The following is a 20,267-nucleotide window of genomic DNA, read 5'->3' on the forward strand; positions in this document are numbered from 1 at the left end:
GATTAGATGGCTATAGGTCTGTAGGTTCATTTCTGGGTTTTCAATTCTATTCCATTGGTCCTGAGGTCTGTTCTTATGAAATCAGGCTTATCTGAAGCAGAAATACTATATTTATTTAAAGGGATATGTATTGAAAAGCTTCATTTGTTATTTCAGTTGGAGGTCTCTTAGTTTCCCCCAAAGCTGTTTTAAGCTATAAAAATTATGTGCAGCACTAGGTGAGTGGCTCAAGTAATAGAGTGCTTAAGTAGTAAACAAAAATCTCTGAGTTTAAACCAGATGTTGTTAAATAATTATGTGTAATACCATAACTGAGACTTTCTGATATTATCTGTAGAAGATAATCTCTATTGGACAAGTAACTTAAAAAAATATTGTTGAATGCTGGTGGCTCATACCTGTAATCCTGGCTGCTTAGGAGGCTGAGACCTGAAGATTTCTGTTTGAAGCCAGCACAGGCAGGAAAGTCATGAGACTTATCTCCAATCAAGCATAAAAAAGCCATAAGTCAAGCTGTGGCTCAAGTGGTGGAGCACCAACTGAGCAAAAACCTCAGGGACAGCACCCAAGTTCTGAGTTCAAGCCCCAGGACTAGCATCAAAATAATAATTCCTTTACTTGAGAGCTACATGTCAGATCTTCTTAGAAGATACTCTCTTTCTTACACTCCACACAGCACAGAACACTTCTGAAGCCATAATACACCAAGAAGGCACCACCTGGGTATCCATTTTAATTTTTTTTTTTTTTTTTTTTGGTGCTGGTATTGAGGCTTTGACGCAAGCTCTCACACTTGCTCTTAGTTTGTGGCACTCTACCACTTGAGCCATATCTATGCTATTTCTGGCTTTTGGCTGGTTAACTGGAGCTAAGATAATTGGATTTGTCTGCCCTGGCTAGCTTGGAACTGGGATCCTCAGATTGCATCCTCCTGAGTAGCTAGGATTACAGGTACCAGCCACAGTGCCTGACTATCCATTCAGTGTACCTGTAATTAAATTCATATTCTACATTCTATCCCACAAGTCTCCCTTGGCTCCAGCCAAGGGAGCTCATCAGATCTCTTGTGAAGAGGATGTTTGTTGGTTAGTCGTCTTTTTGTGACTCCCTATGGAGCTAGGCTGTTACCCTGCTTTCATTACCTTTCCATCTTCCAAATTCTGAAATGTACATGTACATGTGTGGACCTCACCTGAGGTTCAAAAGTTTATGGAGATTTGTTTCCAGCCACCATCACCTTTCTACCTTTTTCTTGGAGGTTGATGGGTGAGGATGAAGTCACTTGGTGATTCTGGTAATTGCCCCATCTGGAAGGTCTCTATCTCCAATCTAAGGTACCATATTAGCATGAACTTGCTTGGTGGTTCTGGGTTCTATGCCTAGTATTGCAAAAATGAGGTAAAAATAATAATAAAAGGCTCAGGTAAGATGAACAGACTTGTTAGGGCTAACAAAAAATTTGTTAGAAAACAGATTTAGGAGCTCTTTATAAAACCCACATCTACTGTATTATTAAAAAGATGAGCCAGGTGCTGGTGTCTCATGCCTGTAATCCTGGCTAGTTAGGAGGCTTAGATCTGAGGATCTCAGTTCAAAGCCAGCTGGGGCAGGAGAGTCTGTGAGACTCACCTCCAACTAGCCACCAGAAATCTGAAAATGATGTTGTGGCTCAGAGTGGTAGAGTACTGGCCTTGAGCAAAGAAGAGCTCAGGGACAGCTCCAAGGCCCGGAGTTCAAGCCCCATGACAAAAAGAGATTAACCCAGTGTAGTGGCTTAGGTGTTGTAATCCTAGTCCCTGTCCAAGGTTAAAGCAGGAGGCGGCCAGCCTGGGCCATATGGCAAGTTCAGAGCTAGCCTGGGCTATTGAGGGAAATTCTCAAGACAAGACAAGACAAAACAAGGAAGATAATCCTATTTGCTTTATCACTCAGGAAATTACAAGAACTTTAGGAGCTCTATGCCAAGAACCAAGGGTAAAGGGTAAAATACAAGTATTTTACAAAATGGTTTGATGGGGTTGTTTTCATTGTTGACATACTATGCTGCTGTCGCATACCTACCCCCCAATCATGGGCTTGAATGCAAAGTCTGGGCTCTGTGCTGAGTCACAGCTTCACTTCAGGCTTTTCTGGTGGTTGATTGGAGATAGTCTCACAGACTTTCCTGCCCAGGCTGGTTTCAAACTGCGATCCTCAGATCTCAGCCTCGTGAGTAGCTAAGATTATAGGCATGAACCACTATAGTGCCCCGCTAATCCTGTGTCATTTTTATGTTTTTCAGATACTTGCATTTGAGCAGTATTTTGGAATCTATCTACACTTAAAATGCCACCTGCAATTGGAGGACCCGTTGGATATACCCCCCCAGATGGAGGCTGGGGATGGGCAGTAGTAGTTGGAGCATTCATTTCCATTGGCTTCTCATATGCATTTCCCAAATCCATCACTGTCTTCTTCAAAGAAATTGAAGGTATATTCAGTGCTACCACCAGTGAAGTGTCCTGGATCTCCTCCATCATGCTAGCTGTTATGTATGCTGGAGGTAAGTGCTCACTAAGGCTTGCTCTTTAAGTTCAGATAACTTCTCTTTTAAGGTTCTTTAATGTTTTAAAATGTTACTTCTTGAAGTTTTTGTGTGTGTATTCCTGATACAAACTGGTTTTTATTCCTGATAACAATGGCAACTCCTACTCCCTTTGTTAGACTGTGAAGCATTGAAGTCCTGATTGGACCAACTGAAGCATTCATAAAAGTGATGCAAGCACAGCTGCTTTTTCTTGCTCTCTGATAAGAACCTTTAAATGGAACCATAAATGTAGATTAAATTTTGAAGTTGGAAAAATTAAAGTCAATCAGACATCCTAAAGAGTTCAGTATCCTGGGAAAAATCTTTTAATGGCATTTCTCAGAAGTGAAAGCACTAAATAAAACCTGCACTTGTTCCTTGTGATATTGTTGAATATTGAAAGCACATGAACTGCATTTTAAATTTGTTGAATCATCTCTTAAAATAGTTATTTCACCTTGACATGAAATCACAGCAAACATGTAAAAGTTAAATCTCCAGTAATACTAAGCAAGTACATATTTGCTTAGGTAACAGGAATTCTAAAGTGTTTTTGTTAACTGGAGTTGACAGTGTCTCGTTGTCTTATTAGGCAAACTTTCTCTTCTGTTAATCTTGTTTTGGTGTTTATTTAATGTCTCATATTACACCTACATGTAGCTCTTTAATAGCCAATATAAATATTCTACATTTTGGCATGAATTGCCTAGCCTTAGGCTGCTAAACTGGTAGCATATTCAACTGTTATGTACTAAGCCCATGGGTATACATGTCGTAAATCATAGAGAACATAAATTCTGACTTTGAGAAACTTTTGAGAAATACATAGTTGAAATCATTGTTGAAGTAAGCAAATGATACATTAAAGAAAAACAGGTAATGAGAATCACGAACTGTGTAGCAACAGCAGTTTGAAGACTTTTTCTTTTTTTTGGTCAGTCCTGGGGCTTGAACTCTGGGTCTGGGTGCTGTCCCTCACCTCTTCAGCTCAAGGCAAGTGCTCTACCACTTGAGCCACAATGCCACTTGCGGTTTTCTGGGGTTTAATATTGGAGGTAAGAGTCTCACGGACATTCGTGCCCAGGCTGGCTTTGAACTGCGATTCTCAGATCTCAGGCTCCTGAGTAGTTAGGATTACAGGTGTGAGTCATTGGCGCCCGGCTTTAAGACTAATTTTCAATTGGATATCTTTCTGTGCCTTTTACATTTTGAACAAAGCCCTATTTTGTGTACTAAACACATTTTAAAAGAATATAGGTACTGAATTGCATTAATTATTTTAAAATAAGTTCAAAGAAATCAAGAGAGACTTTGGAGAGGTAGCAGTTTTTAAACTCCAACCTGTTAGGATTTCTAGTTAGATTTTGACACGGGTGGCTTGAAAAGTTGGTATAAACATTATCTGGATGTAGCCCAGGTGTTCAGAGCAACTACAAACCAGAAAAATTCTAAGTTGCTAAAGTGCTTGGGAGCCCCCTGGATTTTGCATTTAAAAGTCAGTTGTACTAAATGTACATGATACCCTCCTTTGGGGAAACAATTCTTTGTCCTCACCCAGTTAATGAGATAATTAACACATTTCTAAATAATAGACCTCTAAACTTGCCTCTTTCTATTTCTAGTGAAAGCTAATTAAGGCCAACCTTCCTGAAATAACTGAAGGACAGATTGTCTATCATGAGCTTTGTGGAAGAATTTTTATTACATGGGTTATTTTGTTTTGATTGCTTTCTAAATTCTAACAATTTTCATTACTTTACAGCTTTCCTAATGGTTTAACTTGTGCACCTAGACTGCACTCTGAACAGTAGTGTATTTTGAAGTATGAATGGTTAGGTTACATTTTTCTTGAGTCATACTGCATATTTGTTAGAATATAATAGATTATTGGGGTAGGGAAGATTTTAGATGCCTGGTTTTCTTTTATTTTTAAGTAATTATACCTAGGGGTTTTAATTCAATTATCAGTTTATATGTACAATGCATTTTAATATTACTGTTTATGTTTTTGTAACTTGGAAGTATACAGTTACATATTTCAGTTCCAGACTGTTTCTATATTCCTAGTTTGGGATTTCAAATATTTGTAAGTTTATTTCACTAACTTCACAGAGTCAACAGTAATAACATTGATCTTTGTTCTATCTATATAAAATTTCAGGGGCTGGGAAGATGGCTCAGTGGTAGAGCGCTTGCCTTTATGCAGGAGGCCCTGGGTTCTATTCCTCAGCACCACATAAGCAAAAAGAAAAAAGCCGGAAGTGTTGCTGTGGCTCAAGTGGTAGAGTGCTAGCCTTGAGCTGAAGAGCTGAGGGACAGCGCTCAGGCCCAAAGTTCAGGCCCCATGACCGGACCCCGCCCCCCCCCAAAAAAATTTCATGACTAAATTATATGAAAAAATTGACCTATTTCAATGTTCCTTGATCTTATAAGCTGTAAACTCAAGATTTTCAAATTATTTGCAATTCATGCTTTCATGAAGTGACTGTAACAGTCTGTTGGCATCTGGTGAGAGCTTGTTTTTTATTAGGTGGCTCCTAGCTGCTGCTTCACACAGCAGGAGAGGCAAGAGGCTCCCTGTCCTGACCTTCTTGTAAAGACACCAGTTTTCGAGGCAGAGGCCTTAGCTCTTAGTATTTTTCTTTGGGGGCTAGGTTTGAATATTCAGAAGTATGGGGGAGGGGCGCTGCGGTTTGTACTTAGGATTGAGCCCAAAGCTTGCCCATGCCAGGCAAGCACTCAATGCATACATTTTGAGTGGAATTGTTTTCAGTGTTTATGAGAATTTATGAGAATGAAATATATCATCATATGATTATTAGTATATTCTAAATATGTGCATTTAATGTATGTTTTAAAGGGTAGACTTACTGTGTTCGAGGGAAGTAAGTACAGAAATAAACAGGAAGGCAAGAATGTATAGTGTTAATAAAAGAGAAAAGTGTATCTTGTACTTTATAACTTGATTCTAAAAATATGCAGGATGTATAGTGATGGAAAATAAGTTGGATGTGAATGCAGCTCTTATAAGCTTTGTGACTTCACAAATTCCACCATCAGTCTTTCTTTGTATCTTTTTTCCCAAGCAGTTAGATTATAAAGTATCATTTCCACAAGATCATGTCCATGAGCTATGAAACATTTTTTATGAAACATTTTTATAAATATGGATGAGTGAAATGCAGTTAGTGTAACTCAATTTGCAGCTAGCCAAATAAATTGTTTTTCGGGATTTTTTCTTCACTTAGGACAAGGAATCTGTCAAAACCATGGGAAGGTTAGAGAGACATTTCACATAATGGTGTTGAAATTCAGCAAACTTGCTTATGGACCACATAAGGATAATATTATTTATATTAGAGTTGTATTACAGACCTAGGAACTTAGTTCAGTTGTAGAACACTTGCCTAACAATTTTTGTAGTAGAAAATGGATCTATAAGATCTTTTCATGGCTTTTATGATATTTTTCCATTTGGTTTTTTTCACATTCAAGAAAAAGTAGTAAGGCAGATGCTGGTGGCTCATGCCTATAATCCTAGCTACTCTGGAGGCTGAGATCTGAGGATCTTGGTTCAAAGCCAGCCCGGGCAGGAAAGTCCATGAGACTCTTATCTCCAATAAACCACTAGAAAACCAGAAGTGGCGCTATGGTTCAAGCGGTAGAACATTCGCCCTGAGCAGCACAGGGACAGTGCCCAACCCTAGAGTTCAAGCCCCACGACTGACCAAAAAAGAAAGAAAGAAAAAGTAGAAGATGGTTTTCTTTGTTTTGTTCTATTGTACATATTCATCTAGCTGAGGAAATTTAATCTGGTTATTTGGATAACCTATTATTTCATTTCCTATTGAGTTAGAACCAAATATATATTGATTATTATCTGACTTAGCCTTTTGCAAGCATTTTTCACAGTACTGCTATCAGGAAACACAGTAATACTTAAATCATGAAATACAGTAATACTTATTCAGAAGTATTCATACATTTAATTATAGCTGTAGGTCTGTTCAGAAACTGAAACAGCCAAGTATGTAGTCTTATAGTCCCAGCTACTTGGTAGACTTTGGTAGAGGATTAAGGTATTAGTCATATCCAAGCTAGGTGATGTGCCCTATGAACATCCTGTTGTCATGCTGTCTTGCCTTAGAGGTGAACATAACATTCTATTCAGTATTTGGAGATTTGGGACATGTACATTTAAGTTTGAAACATCACAACTATACAAAAAGCAATGTTTTTGGAAGTGGAGCTGTGGCTCAAAGTGGTACTAGCACTAGCCTTGAGCAAAAAGGCTTGGGGACAGCACCCAGGCCCTGAGTTCAAGACCCACGATTGACAAATACAATTTTTTTTAGCTGGGTGCTGGTGTCTCATGCCTGTAACCCAAGCTACTCAGGAGGCTGAGATCTGAGGATCATGGTTCAAAGCCTGCCTGGGTAGAAAAGTACCATGATTGTTATCTCCAATTATCCAACAGAAAACCATAAGTGGTGTTGTGACTCAAAGTGGTAGAGTGCTAGCATTGAACTAAAGAGATCAGGCACAGTGCCCAGGCCCTGAGTTAAAGCCCTATGACCGACCAGGAAAAAAAAAAAGGCAATTTTTTTTTGGGGGGGGGGGTCGGTTTTGGGTTTGAACTCTGGGCTTGGGCGCTGTCCCTACTCTACTGCTTAAGCCACAGCGCCACTTCTGGTTTTCTGGTGGTTTATTGGAGATAAGAATCTCCCAGACTTTCCTTCCTGGGCTGGCTTTGAACCGAGATCTTCAGATCTCAGCTTCCTGAGTAGCTAGGATTACAGGCGTAAACCACTGGCACCCGGCAAGGCAATGTTTTTGCTATTACCTTTCATTTATTTTAGAAAACTTGTCATTTAATTATTCATAGCTTATACAAACATAATATTGAGGTTCCTTTATGTTACTAAATTGTTCACTCTCTCCTAGGTCCTGTCAGCAGTGTCCTTGTGAATAAATACGGCAGCCGCCCAGTCATGATTGCTGGTGGCTGCTTGTCTGGCTGTGGTTTGATTGCTGCTTCTTTCTGTAACACTGTGCAGGAGCTTTACTTGTGTATTGGAGTCATTGGAGGTAAGTTGCTACTAATTCATTTTGATGCATTCACTTTATTGCTGGCTGTTTGGATTCACCTACATTAAGCTTTCAGATATTTTCCTTATGGAATGATACGATAATCATTTGAAGAGCTGTTGACAATCAGAACTACTAGAAAGGCAAACTTGGAAAGAACTCTCATTTAGTAAATACCATTTTATTGTTGAATGAATTGAAAGAAAAGTTGATTGTATCCTTTGTCTGAAGAGTGGACATTGGCAGGGGATGTGGCTCAAGTGGTAGAGCTCCTGACTTAAGTTCACACCCCTACCCCTCACATCTCTCTCTTCCCTTCCCTACCTTAGATAGTGCTGGTAGACAAAAATTTCTGTGACAACTTGTTGAAAGGTGGTCATTGGTTATCTTCTTTCTCCTTACCTTTTCCTACCAAGAATGAAAGTAGGAATAGACCAGTATATTAAACAGAAACCAGGATTTTATATAATATTTTCATTAAAACTTTTGAGAGACAAAGGATATTATTGATGATCCTCTCTTTTTTTGGGGGGGGATCTGGTCATGGGGCCTGAACTCTGGGCCTGGGTGCTGTCCCTCGGCTCTTCAGCTCAAGGCTAGCGCTCTACCACTTGAGCCACAGAGCCACTTCCGGCTTTTTTTTTCTGCTTCTGTGGTGGTGAGGAATCGAACCCAGGGCCTCATGCATGCAAGGCAAGCGCTCTACCACTGAGCCACCTTCCCAGCCCCATTGATAATCCTCTCTACTCCTTGTTTTGTGGTGGTCCTGGGGCTTGAACTCTGGAATTGGGTGCTATCCCTGAACTTAATTTGCTCAAATCTAGCACTCTACCACTTGAGCCACAGCACTACTTCCAGTTTTTTCTGAGTCGTTCATTGGAGATAAGAGTCTCACAGACTTTCCTGTTCAGGCTGGCTTTGAACTGTGATCCTCAGATCTCACCTGTTGAGTAGCTAGTATTATAGGTATGAGCCACTGGTTCCCAGCTCCTACTCTTTGTTTTTAATTACCAAATCAAAGAGATGGACTGCTAATGAGTATTATAACTAAATATAACTCATTATTTCATAGTCTCAGGAATACTGCTGTTTACATTCTGATGTATGTTACCATTTTATAGTTAATGTATTATGAACATCTTTCCATATTATTGAGTATTTTGATGCATAACAAATGTCAAGTTTATTGATACAATAATTTCATTTTGATTAATTGGCTGTTTAGGGAACTGCTATGGTTTTTTTTTCCTTTTTTGTTCGTGCTTGCAATGGATCTCAGGGTCTTGGAAAGAGCTCTAATATTGAGCTACATTCCTAGCCTTTATGTTGTTGTTGCTTTGTGCCAGTCCTGGGGCTTGAACTCAGGGCCTAAGCACTGTCCCTGAGCTTTTGTGCTCGACTAGTGTTCTACTACTTAAGCCACAGGTCTACTTCCAATTTTTTTTGGTGTTTAATTGGAGGTAAGAGTCTCACAGACTTTTCCTGCCTGGGCTGGCTTTGAACTGCAATCCTCAGACTAAGCCTTCTGAATAGCTAAAATTACAGGCATGAGCCCCTGGTACCAGCTTCTTGTGTCTCTGTGTTAAATAAGTGATACTAAATTTTCCTCCAAAAAAAAAAAGTTGTATTCATTTGTCCTCCTGTAATATATGGGAGGGTATCATTGCCAACAACAGGTTGAATTTTTACTTTTTAATTATTGCCAAATGAACAGATGACAAGTAACATCTGCGTGTGTTTTTTTAATTTGCTCTTTGAATACTGGGAAGGTAAATAGTTAAATGTTTGTCATGTTTGTGGCTATGTATATGTAAAGAACAGTTTTACATTGTAATTTATTATTATTTGTTGGAATAAGATGCAGTTTTGATTGTTTGAACTTTTTATTGCTGTGTAGCACAGGCTGGCCTTTATCTGGCCATTCTTCTACCTCAACTTCCTGAGTCCTAGAATTAAAGGCATGTAACCTTGCCTGGTTAAATGCATTTTTGAGCAGTGGTGAGGAAGAACATCTAAGAAGCATTTTGCATATTTCTTTCTAACACTATAGAGTAATTAAATTAACTATTTTCTCCTTTAATCTAGAATGCCGCTGTATCTTATATTAAATAATTGTGTATATCTTGATAATTGTGAATAACTCACATCTGTTCTTGGACTCCCTGGACATTTTTACCTGTCTCTGAAGCAGGGCCACACTGTTGAATAACAGCTTTTATAAAGCTGTTTAAATATCTGATGTAATTGGTCCTGTCTTTCCCTCTATCACTAAAACTTTGGAAACACCCATATTTGAAAGTCATTTTACTTCACAGAAGTAACTGACATATTTAGTAGACGTGGATTGAATTAATGTATTCGTTTGGGAGGACGACATCTTGACAGTTTGGGGTCTTGACTTGCCCCAAATTTAACATTTGTTGTTTAGTTCTTTGACCTCAGAAAAATTTCAGTTTGAGCCTGACAAATAATAGTTTGGTGAAATGGGTCAGTTTGTTGCAAATCTGTGTCTTTACATATACTTGATAAATGTCTACTTAACTGGTAAGTATCTACTTAACAGTGTTGCATTGTTAAAACAGCTCTGGTGATTGCATTATTTGACAGTTACCCTGAAATAAAAACAACAAAAATATGTCTTGGGAGTTCACTGAGTGTTAAATGGTTTGCAAAGCTCTCCGCAGTGCTTTTTACCTCTCTGAAGGGTTAACAGCCATCACTGGTGGGTTCATGAGTCAGAGATTACACTTAGCAGTCATACTGACCTTTGAACCTTATGTAGGCTGGGTTAGAACCCACATATCTAGAATGCTAATAACTAAGAGTGAGAATTTTATCTCCTTTCTATTATCCCTTGTTTTAGTTTTTGTTAAGAAATTTGTTTTTTGCCTCTTTCCCTAGGACTTGGGCTTGCCTTCAACTTGAATCCGGCTTTGACTATGATTGGCAAGTATTTCTACAAGAAACGGCCATTGGCCAATGGACTGGCCATGGCAGGCAGCCCTGTGTTCCTCTCTACCTTGGCTCCTCTCAATCAGGCTTTCTTTGGTATCTTTGGCTGGAGAGGAAGCTTCCTAATTCTTGGGAGTCTCCTCCTGAACTGCTGTGTAGCTGGATCCTTGATGCGACCCATAGGGCCCAAACCAGCGGAGGTAGAGAAAGTTAGGTCCAAAGAATCTCTTCAGGAAGCTGGAAAATCTGGTGCAAAAATAGGTGCAGGTGATGCACATACAGATCTTATAGGAGGAAACCCCAAACAGGAGAAACGATCCTTCTTCCAAACAATTAATAAATTCCTAGACTTGTCCCTGTTCACTCACAGAGGCTTTTTGCTCTATCTTTCTGGAAATGTGGTCATGTTTTTTGGACTTTTTACACCATTGGTATTTCTTAGTAATTATGGGAAGAGTCAGCATTATTCCAGTGAGAAGTCAGCTTTCCTTCTTTCCATCCTGGCTTTTGTTGACATGGTTGCCAGGCCTTCCATGGGACTTGTGGCCAATACAAAGTGGATAAGACCTCGAGTCCAGTATTTCTTCGCTGCTTCTGTTGTTGCCAATGGAGTGTGTCACTTGTTAGCACCTTTATCCAACAGCTATCTTGGGTTCTGTATCTATGCGGGATTCTTTGGCTTTGCCTTTGGGTGGCTCAGCTCTGTATTGTTTGAAACACTGATGGACCTCGTTGGACCCCAGAGGTTCTCCAGCGCTGTGGGCTTGGTGACCATCGTGGAATGCTGCCCTGTGCTCCTGGGGCCACCGCTTTTAGGTACAGTATGATTCCTCACTCCTATCACTATTCTAAAACAAGAGGACACAATAGCACAGTGACATATTGCTGGTTGGTGGGAAGGGCAAGTCTTTCATTGCTGTTTTTGTTTGTTTCTTTTCTGTGTTTGTGTGTGTGTGTGTGCACACACACACACACACAGAGCAGTACTGGGGCTTCAACTCAGAGCCTGGATAATGTGCATGGGTTTTTTTGTTCAGTGCTAGTGCTCTACCACTTGATTCACAGCTCCACTTCTAGCTTTTTGGTGATTAGAGATACAAATCTCATGGACTGCCAAGCTGGGTTTGACCCCTGATCCTCAGATCTCAGACTTCCAAGTAGGGTTATATGGGCCTGAGCCTTCAGGACCTAGCTTGCTTGCGAGTTTCTCATTTCTGTAATTTGCTGCTGCACAGTGCATGGCACAAGGTGACTGCCCAGCTTACAGAGCAGGGTTAGTTGGAACAATAGCAAGCTGAGTGAGGAGGCTGAGGTGAGAAGATGATGCCACCTTTACAGGTGTTTAATACTGGTGGCAATGTAAGCTCATAGTGTATCTTGCATCTTACCTCATGAGCCTCTGGGGTAGGAATGAGTTAACCCCAGTTTCACAAGTGAAGACCTACAGGCCTCAAAGGTTGAAATAATTTGGCTAAGACTGCAGTTTGTAAATGAATATAGTATATGAAACATATTCTGTAAGGTTATTAAATACTACTTTTTTACATCAAAAGACTGGGGATGGTGGTGCACACGTGTACTGCCAGTAGGCTGAGGCAGGAAGATTATGAGTTCAAGTGACACTTACAGTGAGACCCTCTCTAAGTAAAAGGTAGATTAATTTACAGCCCCACATAACATACTAAAAAGCAATTCTATTTGGAAAGTGAGTGTATATTACAGAGAGAAGGTCTGCAACTGATACTGCTGTCTTCCCAGCCCTCTCTTAATGAGTCTCATCCGTTGAGATTTCATCTAAATGTCCAGTGTGTCCATTTTCTCCATTGCACTACCACCCTTATTCAAACTTGTAACTGCTGTACAGGCTACTCTGAACAGTAGCTTCCTAACTGCTCTGCCTGTATTGGCTCCTTCTGTTTTCCAGTGGCTTATACCTCTCCAGCGGCTGGCTCATTGTTCTCAGAGCAGAAATCAAATTCCTTATGTGACTTTCTGGGCTCTACAGAACCTGTCCCCCCCCCTGCCTCTCCAGCTTCATTTCTTGCCACTGCTCCAGCAACCCAGCCTTTCCTCCCCGTCCCACAGCATGCTTCCTCCACCACTGTACCTTTGCCCTTGCTCTTACCAGCCCTTCTAGTGAGGTAACACCTGTCCTCCCACCATGCCCAGCACAGTAGGCTTGCTCACCACACTTCCCAGCCTCATCCACATGTGTTCAGAACTTTATGTTGGCCTGTAGCATACCTTGCTTACCTTCTCCCCAGAGCCAGTGGACAACAGAGGTTCATTGAGCCCTTCGATGAGTGATGCCAAGTTAGGGGCCATGTGGCTCCTTGCACACTGATAATGGAGTGCAGAGTAGTGTTTCCCAGGTCATTCCTAGAGATACCGGGAAGATGAGATCTAATAAGCCCTGTGTAACAAAGCTTTCGTGGCAAAACACAAAACAAAGTACCCTGGTTAAATAGGCTTCATTATTGACAGCTTCATGAAGACTAAGAGAAGGATGTGAAGTTTCACTTGACTTCAACGCCAGTATTATCTATGGGCCTGGAGCCAGACTTAGGGTTAAAGTAAGCTAGTTTACTTACCAGCTTTGTGAATGTCTGTCCTTCAGTTCTTACAGACCCCAATAAAAGCTGTGTGCTCTGAGAGAGATTAAGTGCTTAGAATGGTGGGAAACTGACTGTTAAAATCTAAGCACAGGGCAAGCACTCATAGGAACACTGTGAAATGCTGGTGGAAAGAGTATTAATATCTGGAGCACTTCAGTGGCTTTGGACAAGACTTCCATCTAAGCTTCTCTTGAGCTATAAATTTTAATGTTAAGTATTGAGAGTTGATTGCAGGTGATCTCCAAGACTCCTAATTCAAATTTCCCCAGAGCTGCTTTTTTCCCCCTTTCCTTGTGCCAGTCCTGGTGCTTGAACTCAGGGCCTGGACTCTGTCTCTGAGTTTCTTTGGCTCAAAGCTAGCCTCTACCAGCTCTACTTCTGGCTCTTTTGGTGTTTAATTGGAGGTAAGAATCTCCAGTTGGACTTCCAACAGAAATCCTTAGTTCTCAGCCTCCTGATTAGTTAGGATTACAGTAGTAAGCTATCAGCACCTGGCCATTTTTTTTTTAATTTGGTTTGTTTTGTTTTCTTAAGTTGCTGAAAATAGAGCTCAAAGCTACCCAAAATTGGTGAAAATGTATACTCAGAATATAGTTTTAACAATTCATTTTGATATTAATTCCAGTAGCCATCGTTCTTTGGGGTTCCTTCATTGTTATTTGGGAAAGGGTTCTTGTGTTCACTTCCACAGGCAAAAGCTGTACTCTTTCTCTCTCTAGGTCGTCTCAATGACATATATGGAGAATACAAGTACACGTACTGGGCATGCGGTGTCATCTTAATTATTGCCGGGGTTTATCTCTTCATTGGCATGGGCATTAATTACCGACTTATGGCAAAAGAACAGAAAGCACAGGACAAGCAGAAAAAGGAAAGCAAAGAGGAGGAGACCAATGTAAATGTTGATGAGAAGCCAAAAGAAGTCACTAAAGCAGTACAGTCTCCCCAGCAGAAAAGCACAGGAGACCCCACAGAGGAGGAGAGTCCTGTCTGATCCCATGGGCTATACATGGGAGGAGCAGTCATGACCCAAGACATCAGACAGTATTCTGCTGGCCTATCCCAGTGGTGCTCAGCGAGACAGTGACACCTGCATGGATGCATACCCGTGGTGTTGGTGGACTTTTGTTCTGTTCCTTACCAGCGCTTGAGTTTGAGAGGTTATGTGCTCTGGTGAGGAAGGGGTAGTATGTCTGTGGGAAAAGTCAGGTGTCTTCTTTTTCCTTTTTGGTTTGGTTTTTGTCTTAATAGAGTCATGAAGATTGTAATCTGTGCCTTAAGTTTTAGTCTTTAGAACTCTTTAGAGAGCCTTAACTTTTTAAGCCATTCTGCTGAATTCATCTATATTTTAAATGTCCTCTTCAAAGGTAAACTAAGAACTAATTGAAGTATCCCTTTAAATTTCATCATGATTCATCATGTGTAATGTGTTGTCAGATATTGTTACTTGAACATTTATGGATAGAAATACTGGTTTAAAGTTTGAGATTTTTAAAAGTACTAAACTATTTTTCTAGTATCGGTAGCTGCCTAATGTATGGGCTTGCTAGCTATGTATTTAGGAAGTTTTAAGCAGAAAAAGCTCAAAACATCTTGGCTGTTCTAGCCACTTCATATTTGTGGACCTCTGTACCTTTCTTGAGCTGCTTATTAGAAACCAAATGTTAGATCAGTGTTTAAATTTCTACTTTAGCCTCCCTGTTCCTGAGACATTTTGAGTGGTTGCTGATTATTGTCCAATTTGAAATCACTCAGTATTATTTTTTTCTCATTATGAAGTTAGTATTAAAATCTATAATTGTTATATTTAATGTAGACATATTTCAAAGAACAGCTGAAATTCAGCTTAGGATTTTCCAAAACTACATTCTGAAACTACTGGAGTGCGTGTGCGTGTGTGCACGTGTGTGTGTGTGTGTGTGGTTTTTTTTTTTTTTAGTGGTGTTGGGGATTGAAACCAGAGCCTCAAGCATGCTAAGCAAGTGTTTAACCACCGAGTCACAGCCAGCCCTCTGGAAACCCCCACCATAACCCACATCACACTCCACACCCCTAGAGCTTTTTCCTCTTGATGTTTGGTGGTTCCATGTACATTTGCTTCAAGCTTAGAGTTGTAGGTGCTATATTCCATGCAGACTGATGTGTGTGATTTTTTAAATACTTTTTTTTTAAATTCAGAGGGCCAGAAAAATTTGGTCTTCGGCAAACCAATAAAGATAAAATTGGGAGGAAAGGTGCTAAGTGTACTGCCTTTCCATACAGAATTCTTCATCATCCCCTTTTCCTTAAAGGATCTAAAGCAAACATGTAATGCGTAGAATTATTGATATGTACTAAACTCTCCACATAAACTTTAAGTTTTAAGATTCTTTTCATTTACCCTGAATACAGGAAAATGGATTTAGTAAAAGGAAAGGTGAGAGAATGGACCAGAATCAACCTGTAAATATTTTTAACCTGATACCTTCTAACTTGAAGCAGAATGCTACAGATGACATTCAGTGAATTATATGCAATGTGTTTTAAATACCACTGTAATTGACAGGGTCAAATAATAGATTAAAAACTTTGTAAGAGGTTCTCTTCCAAATAAAACATTTTATTTTTAGAAAATACTTCTTTTTCCAGTTTTTTTTTTAAGGAAAACAGTGTATGCCTTCATTTTTATTAGCAAGCTGCTAAGCACAATTCAGTTGATATGCTTGATGTTTTTCTGTGTGACTTTGGTGTGATTTTTCTCCATTCCCCTTGCTTTAAGACAAGCAAGGGTGCCTGAAAGACCCAGAACAGGGCCAGACGACACCAGGACCAGGTCCCTGTGTGGGTGCAGGTGCAGACACAGACGCAGGAGGAGCCGGCAGGAGACCAGAGTTCTGCCATCTAACCTATGTGTACAAATTTTCCCTTCTATAAAAATGAAGATTACCACTAGGGAGAGAATGTAAGTAATGGAAATGCAATAATACCAAGGCAAGAGCACTAACAAGAGTGAGGCCTTAAGTTCAAATCCCAGAACGTTCCCTCCAAACAAGGTAAGTGTAAGGCCCATTTTTCCTCATTCCAGCTGTTGCAGCTTCAGACGAGAGCAGATCCTGCCCCATCCATACTGGGTTAAGGAGTCCCAACTTTGGAGGTACAGATTTACGAGTCACTCAGAAGGCTCAAAGCCGGAAGTAAGTTTTTATTATACACTTTCATTGTTTTTAAGGTGTTGTACAGAGGAGTTAGCATGTCATAGATGAGGTAATGAGTGCATTGCTTTGGTGGGACAGTCACCCCTTCCTTCGCTGTCCCCCAAGGAAGTAAGCTTTTTTCAAGACCGGGTCTTGCTGTTAAATCTGGATTGACATTGAATTAGCCCTCCTTGCCTCAGCTGCTTCCCAAGTGCTGGGATTATATATGTCACCCAGCTGTGGAACTGATGTTTTGTCATTGATTTTGGGGGTAGGGGGGCACTGTGGGAAGAGCTTGGACTTAGGACTTCACACTGTCTTGGGTTTTTACCTCAAAGCTAGCTCTCCACCACTTGGGCCACACCTCCACTTCTGGCTTTTTGGTGGCTTATTGGAGTAAGAATCACACAAGCTTTTCTTCCTGGGCTGGCTTTGAAGATCTCAGCCTCCTGAGTAGCTAAGATTACAAATTTGAGCCACCAGTGTGCTGCCAGAACTAAACTTTTACTAAGATTATTTTGGCTTTGGATTGCACTCAGGACCCTACCACTAAACTACATACCCTCAGCCCAAAGGGTTTAAACCAAGCTCAGTTTCAGTACCAGCCCGCACAAAAAGTCAACATAGCAGCTTTCTGCCATCTCTTCCTTGTTCGTGATTAGCTAATCATTTATGGCAAATCAGTGGGCTTTTTGATCTTTTCTCTTATCCCTGAGTTTATTTACTTGAAGTTTTGTTTTCTCTCACACGGTTTTAGTGGCAACTTTGGGAAGAGAGGTATGCATGCAGACCTGCTTTCCTTTTCGCTAAGTGGATGTCTGTGATAGGAAACTACTCAGAACATTCTGAAACAGCCTCCCAGGTCACAGTGGGAAAATGATTTGAAGAAATCAATAAGGTTGGACTATGGAAGATCATTGTAAATCAGATCATGTTATGTTATAGTCAAGTCTATTAAAATTTAATTATCTTAATTAGCCAAACATTAATTATTCAGGAAAGGATAATAAATTACTGAAGTTTCAGAGTTAGTCATACTGAGTATTCCTTTTGATTCTTGTCTAAATTTAGTGATTTGTATCATGGATGTATATATCAGAAACAAAATGGCTGGACACGGGTTGGCTCATGCCTATAATCCTAGTTACTCAGGAGCTGAGATCTGAGGATCATTGTTTGAAGCTAGCCCAGGCAGAAAAGTTCATGAGACTCTTATCTCCAGTTAACCAGCAAAAAGCCAGAAGTGGCGTGGTGGCTCCAGTGGTAAAGGGCTAGTATTGAGCAAAAAAGCCCAGAGGCAGTGCCCCAGGATTCAAGCCCCAGGATTGGCTGGCACCCACACAAGAAAATAAGGCAAGAGGAAGGGGAAAGGAGAGAATACTAACAATTTTCTAAAGGAGTCCATGTGTATTCAATTGTATTGAATCTGAGTATTAGATGGCTGTGTGTGTGAAATACCTTAGTATCTATGTTTTGCCTTGCCTACCAGATGTCGTGAAGTATAATGAACTCAATAATCAGTGCAGATGCAGCCCCTCCCCTGCCACCACACTTGCAACATGACTTGCTTTAATAATCAAGCCCAGACACTTGCCCAGAAGATATGAAGAAAGAAGTTAATGATAGACTTGGCTAACTATGATCACTCTCCCAGCTCTTAACTGGAAATAACAGCCTGAGCTGGCCTGGCTTGCTCAGATGTGTACAATCAGGCAAGCCACTTCAGGCTTTCAGAGCATCTCAGCCAGTGGAGATGAAGGAGAGAGTTCGAGGACATCACTGAAATACCTGTGTGCCTGACCACTGTGTTTACCTCTGAGCACTTGGAAACTGTGGCAAGGGTCTGAGTGTGTGTGTGTGGGGGGGAGGGGTTGGGCACATGCACACAAATATATTAACGACTTTGAACGCAGGATCTCAGTTGGCTTTTTCATTCAAGGCTAGTGCTCTTCCATTGAGCCATACCTCCACTTCTGGCCTTTTTTTTTTTTTTTTGGAGATGAGGTTCTCACAGAACTTTGAATAGTGATCCTCAGATATCAGTCGCCTGCATAGCTAAGGTTACAGGTGTGAGCCACGATGCCAGTCTTGACAGTTTCTCTGAATGTGAAGAGCACTTACTTTGTGCCGGTTTTTACCCTAATTGGCCCAGAGAATTTGGCCATAACTAGCAAAATCACAGCTGCTGGTTCATTGACCAGATGAGCTCCATGGGTTTACCTTGTGTGAGTGATCTCAAGCTCCTTGGGGCTGCGCTGAGCATGAGATCTTGTTAATAATTAGTTCCCATCCTTAGCATTGTGGTGAAGGTGGGTGGATATGAGGCTGCTGTGATAAGCAAAAGCTTGATAACTCACATCTCGCCATCCAAGTAACAATAAAAGGTAATATGTGGGGTTACACTAGGCTCCCCAGTTCCCAAAGAACACTATTTGCATGGGAGATTGGGTTCAAACCTGCGGTTTTCAGGCAGGGGCTCAACCTCTTGAGCCATGCCCTCAGCCCTTTTTGCTTTGTTTTTCAGATAGGGTCTTGGTATCTTGCCTGGGGTTTCCCTTCTACATAACTGGTTACAGGGATATGCCACCTTTCTTGGCCTGCCTTGTTGTGACTTTTAAAGACTACTAGCTAAATGGTCAATTTTTTGTTGTTGCTTTGTCTTTTGGCCAGTCCTAGGGCTTGAACTCAGGGCCTGGGAGCTATCTCTGAGCCTTTTTGTGCTCAAGGCTAGCACTCCTATCACTGGAGCTGCTATCTATCGCACCACTGCTGGCCTTTTCTAAGTAGCTTATTGGAAATAAGAGTCTCAAAAGACTTTTCTGCCCAGGATGGCTTTGAACTGTGATCATCAGATTTCAGCCATCTGAGTAGCTAGGTTTATAGGTATGAGCCATTGGTGCCCAACAAAATGATCAATTTTTTTAATGCCTGCACTGAGGCGTGCACTTAGGGCTGTACATTCTTGAGTCTCACGGGTTTTTCTGCCCAGCCGACTTCAAACCATAATCCTCAGAAATGAGCAGTTTTTTTTAATTTAATTTTTTTTGTGAACATACTGTACAGAGGGGTTACAATTACATGGGCAGGATAATGCTTACCTTTCTTATCAAGCATTGCAGCCTCCTCCTTTGTTTACCCTTCACATCCCTTCCCAGCCTCCCCCCCCACCCCCCACCCAATCCCCCCCTCCCCCTCACCAACGTTGTAAAGCTCGTTTTTGACATGACAACTTGTACTTCTCATTGTTGCAACAGGTCCACCTGTATCCTTAAACGACTTGTTTTTTCCCATCTCCTCCACAAGTTATACTGACATCAAATATAGTGAAAGCAGGGGTTATACTGTGGGGGAGGGACATACAAAGCAACAAAGAGATAATCTTATAAATGGGTAGAAACAAATGCATGGAAGAAAAAAAACATATCTAAGGGTTCATTTTCCTAACATCACATTATCTGACCTTTTCCGTTTGACTCATACATATACTAGATATTGCAAATAGAAATGAGCAGTTTTTTAAAAAAAATTACATTCTCTCTTTTTTTTTTTTTGCCTTTTGTAGTTGATTAGGTGAAACCAACATCTTAGTACTTGGTTGAAACATGTCTGTTCCTCGAGTGATGTATATTTGAGTCCCAAAGCCCTGGCTCTCAAGAGATGCCCTACTAGAGGCTGAACTTTCCCCCATACTTCCATTTTTTTTAATGGCATTTCTGCCTCTTTATGTTTCTTCACCCAGAGTGTAAAGACTTTTCCTTATTACCTTTTTTTTTTAATTGTAAAGATGCTATACAGAGGGTTACAGTTACATGAGTGAGGTAATGAGTACACTTCCTCTTGAACATTGTTACCCCCTCCATTGTTTTCCCCCTA

General features: G+C 40.7%; 1 protein-coding gene across 1 annotated transcript; it reads left to right on the forward strand.

The window, feature by feature from the left end:
• The first annotated feature begins 2,286 nt into the window (after positions 1 to 2,286).
• On the forward strand, positions 2,287 to 15,836 carry LOC105991954 (monocarboxylate transporter 1). The gene is made up of 4 exons (XM_013024741.1): positions 2,287 to 2,542; positions 7,511 to 7,654; positions 10,556 to 11,422; positions 13,941 to 15,836. Exons 1-4 carry the CDS (start codon positions 2,326 to 2,328, stop codon positions 14,213 to 14,215), a joined length of 1,503 nt encoding a protein of 500 aa, XP_012880195.1. The 5' UTR covers positions 2,287 to 2,325; the 3' UTR covers positions 14,216 to 15,836.
• The last annotated feature ends 4,431 nt before the right edge of the window (positions 15,837 to 20,267 follow it).

This window comes from Dipodomys ordii, unplaced genomic scaffold (assembly GCF_000151885.1).
Source record: "Dipodomys ordii isolate 6190 unplaced genomic scaffold, Dord_2.0 Scaffold78, whole genome shotgun sequence".
Lineage (NCBI taxonomy): Eukaryota > Metazoa > Chordata > Mammalia > Rodentia > Heteromyidae > Dipodomys > Dipodomys ordii.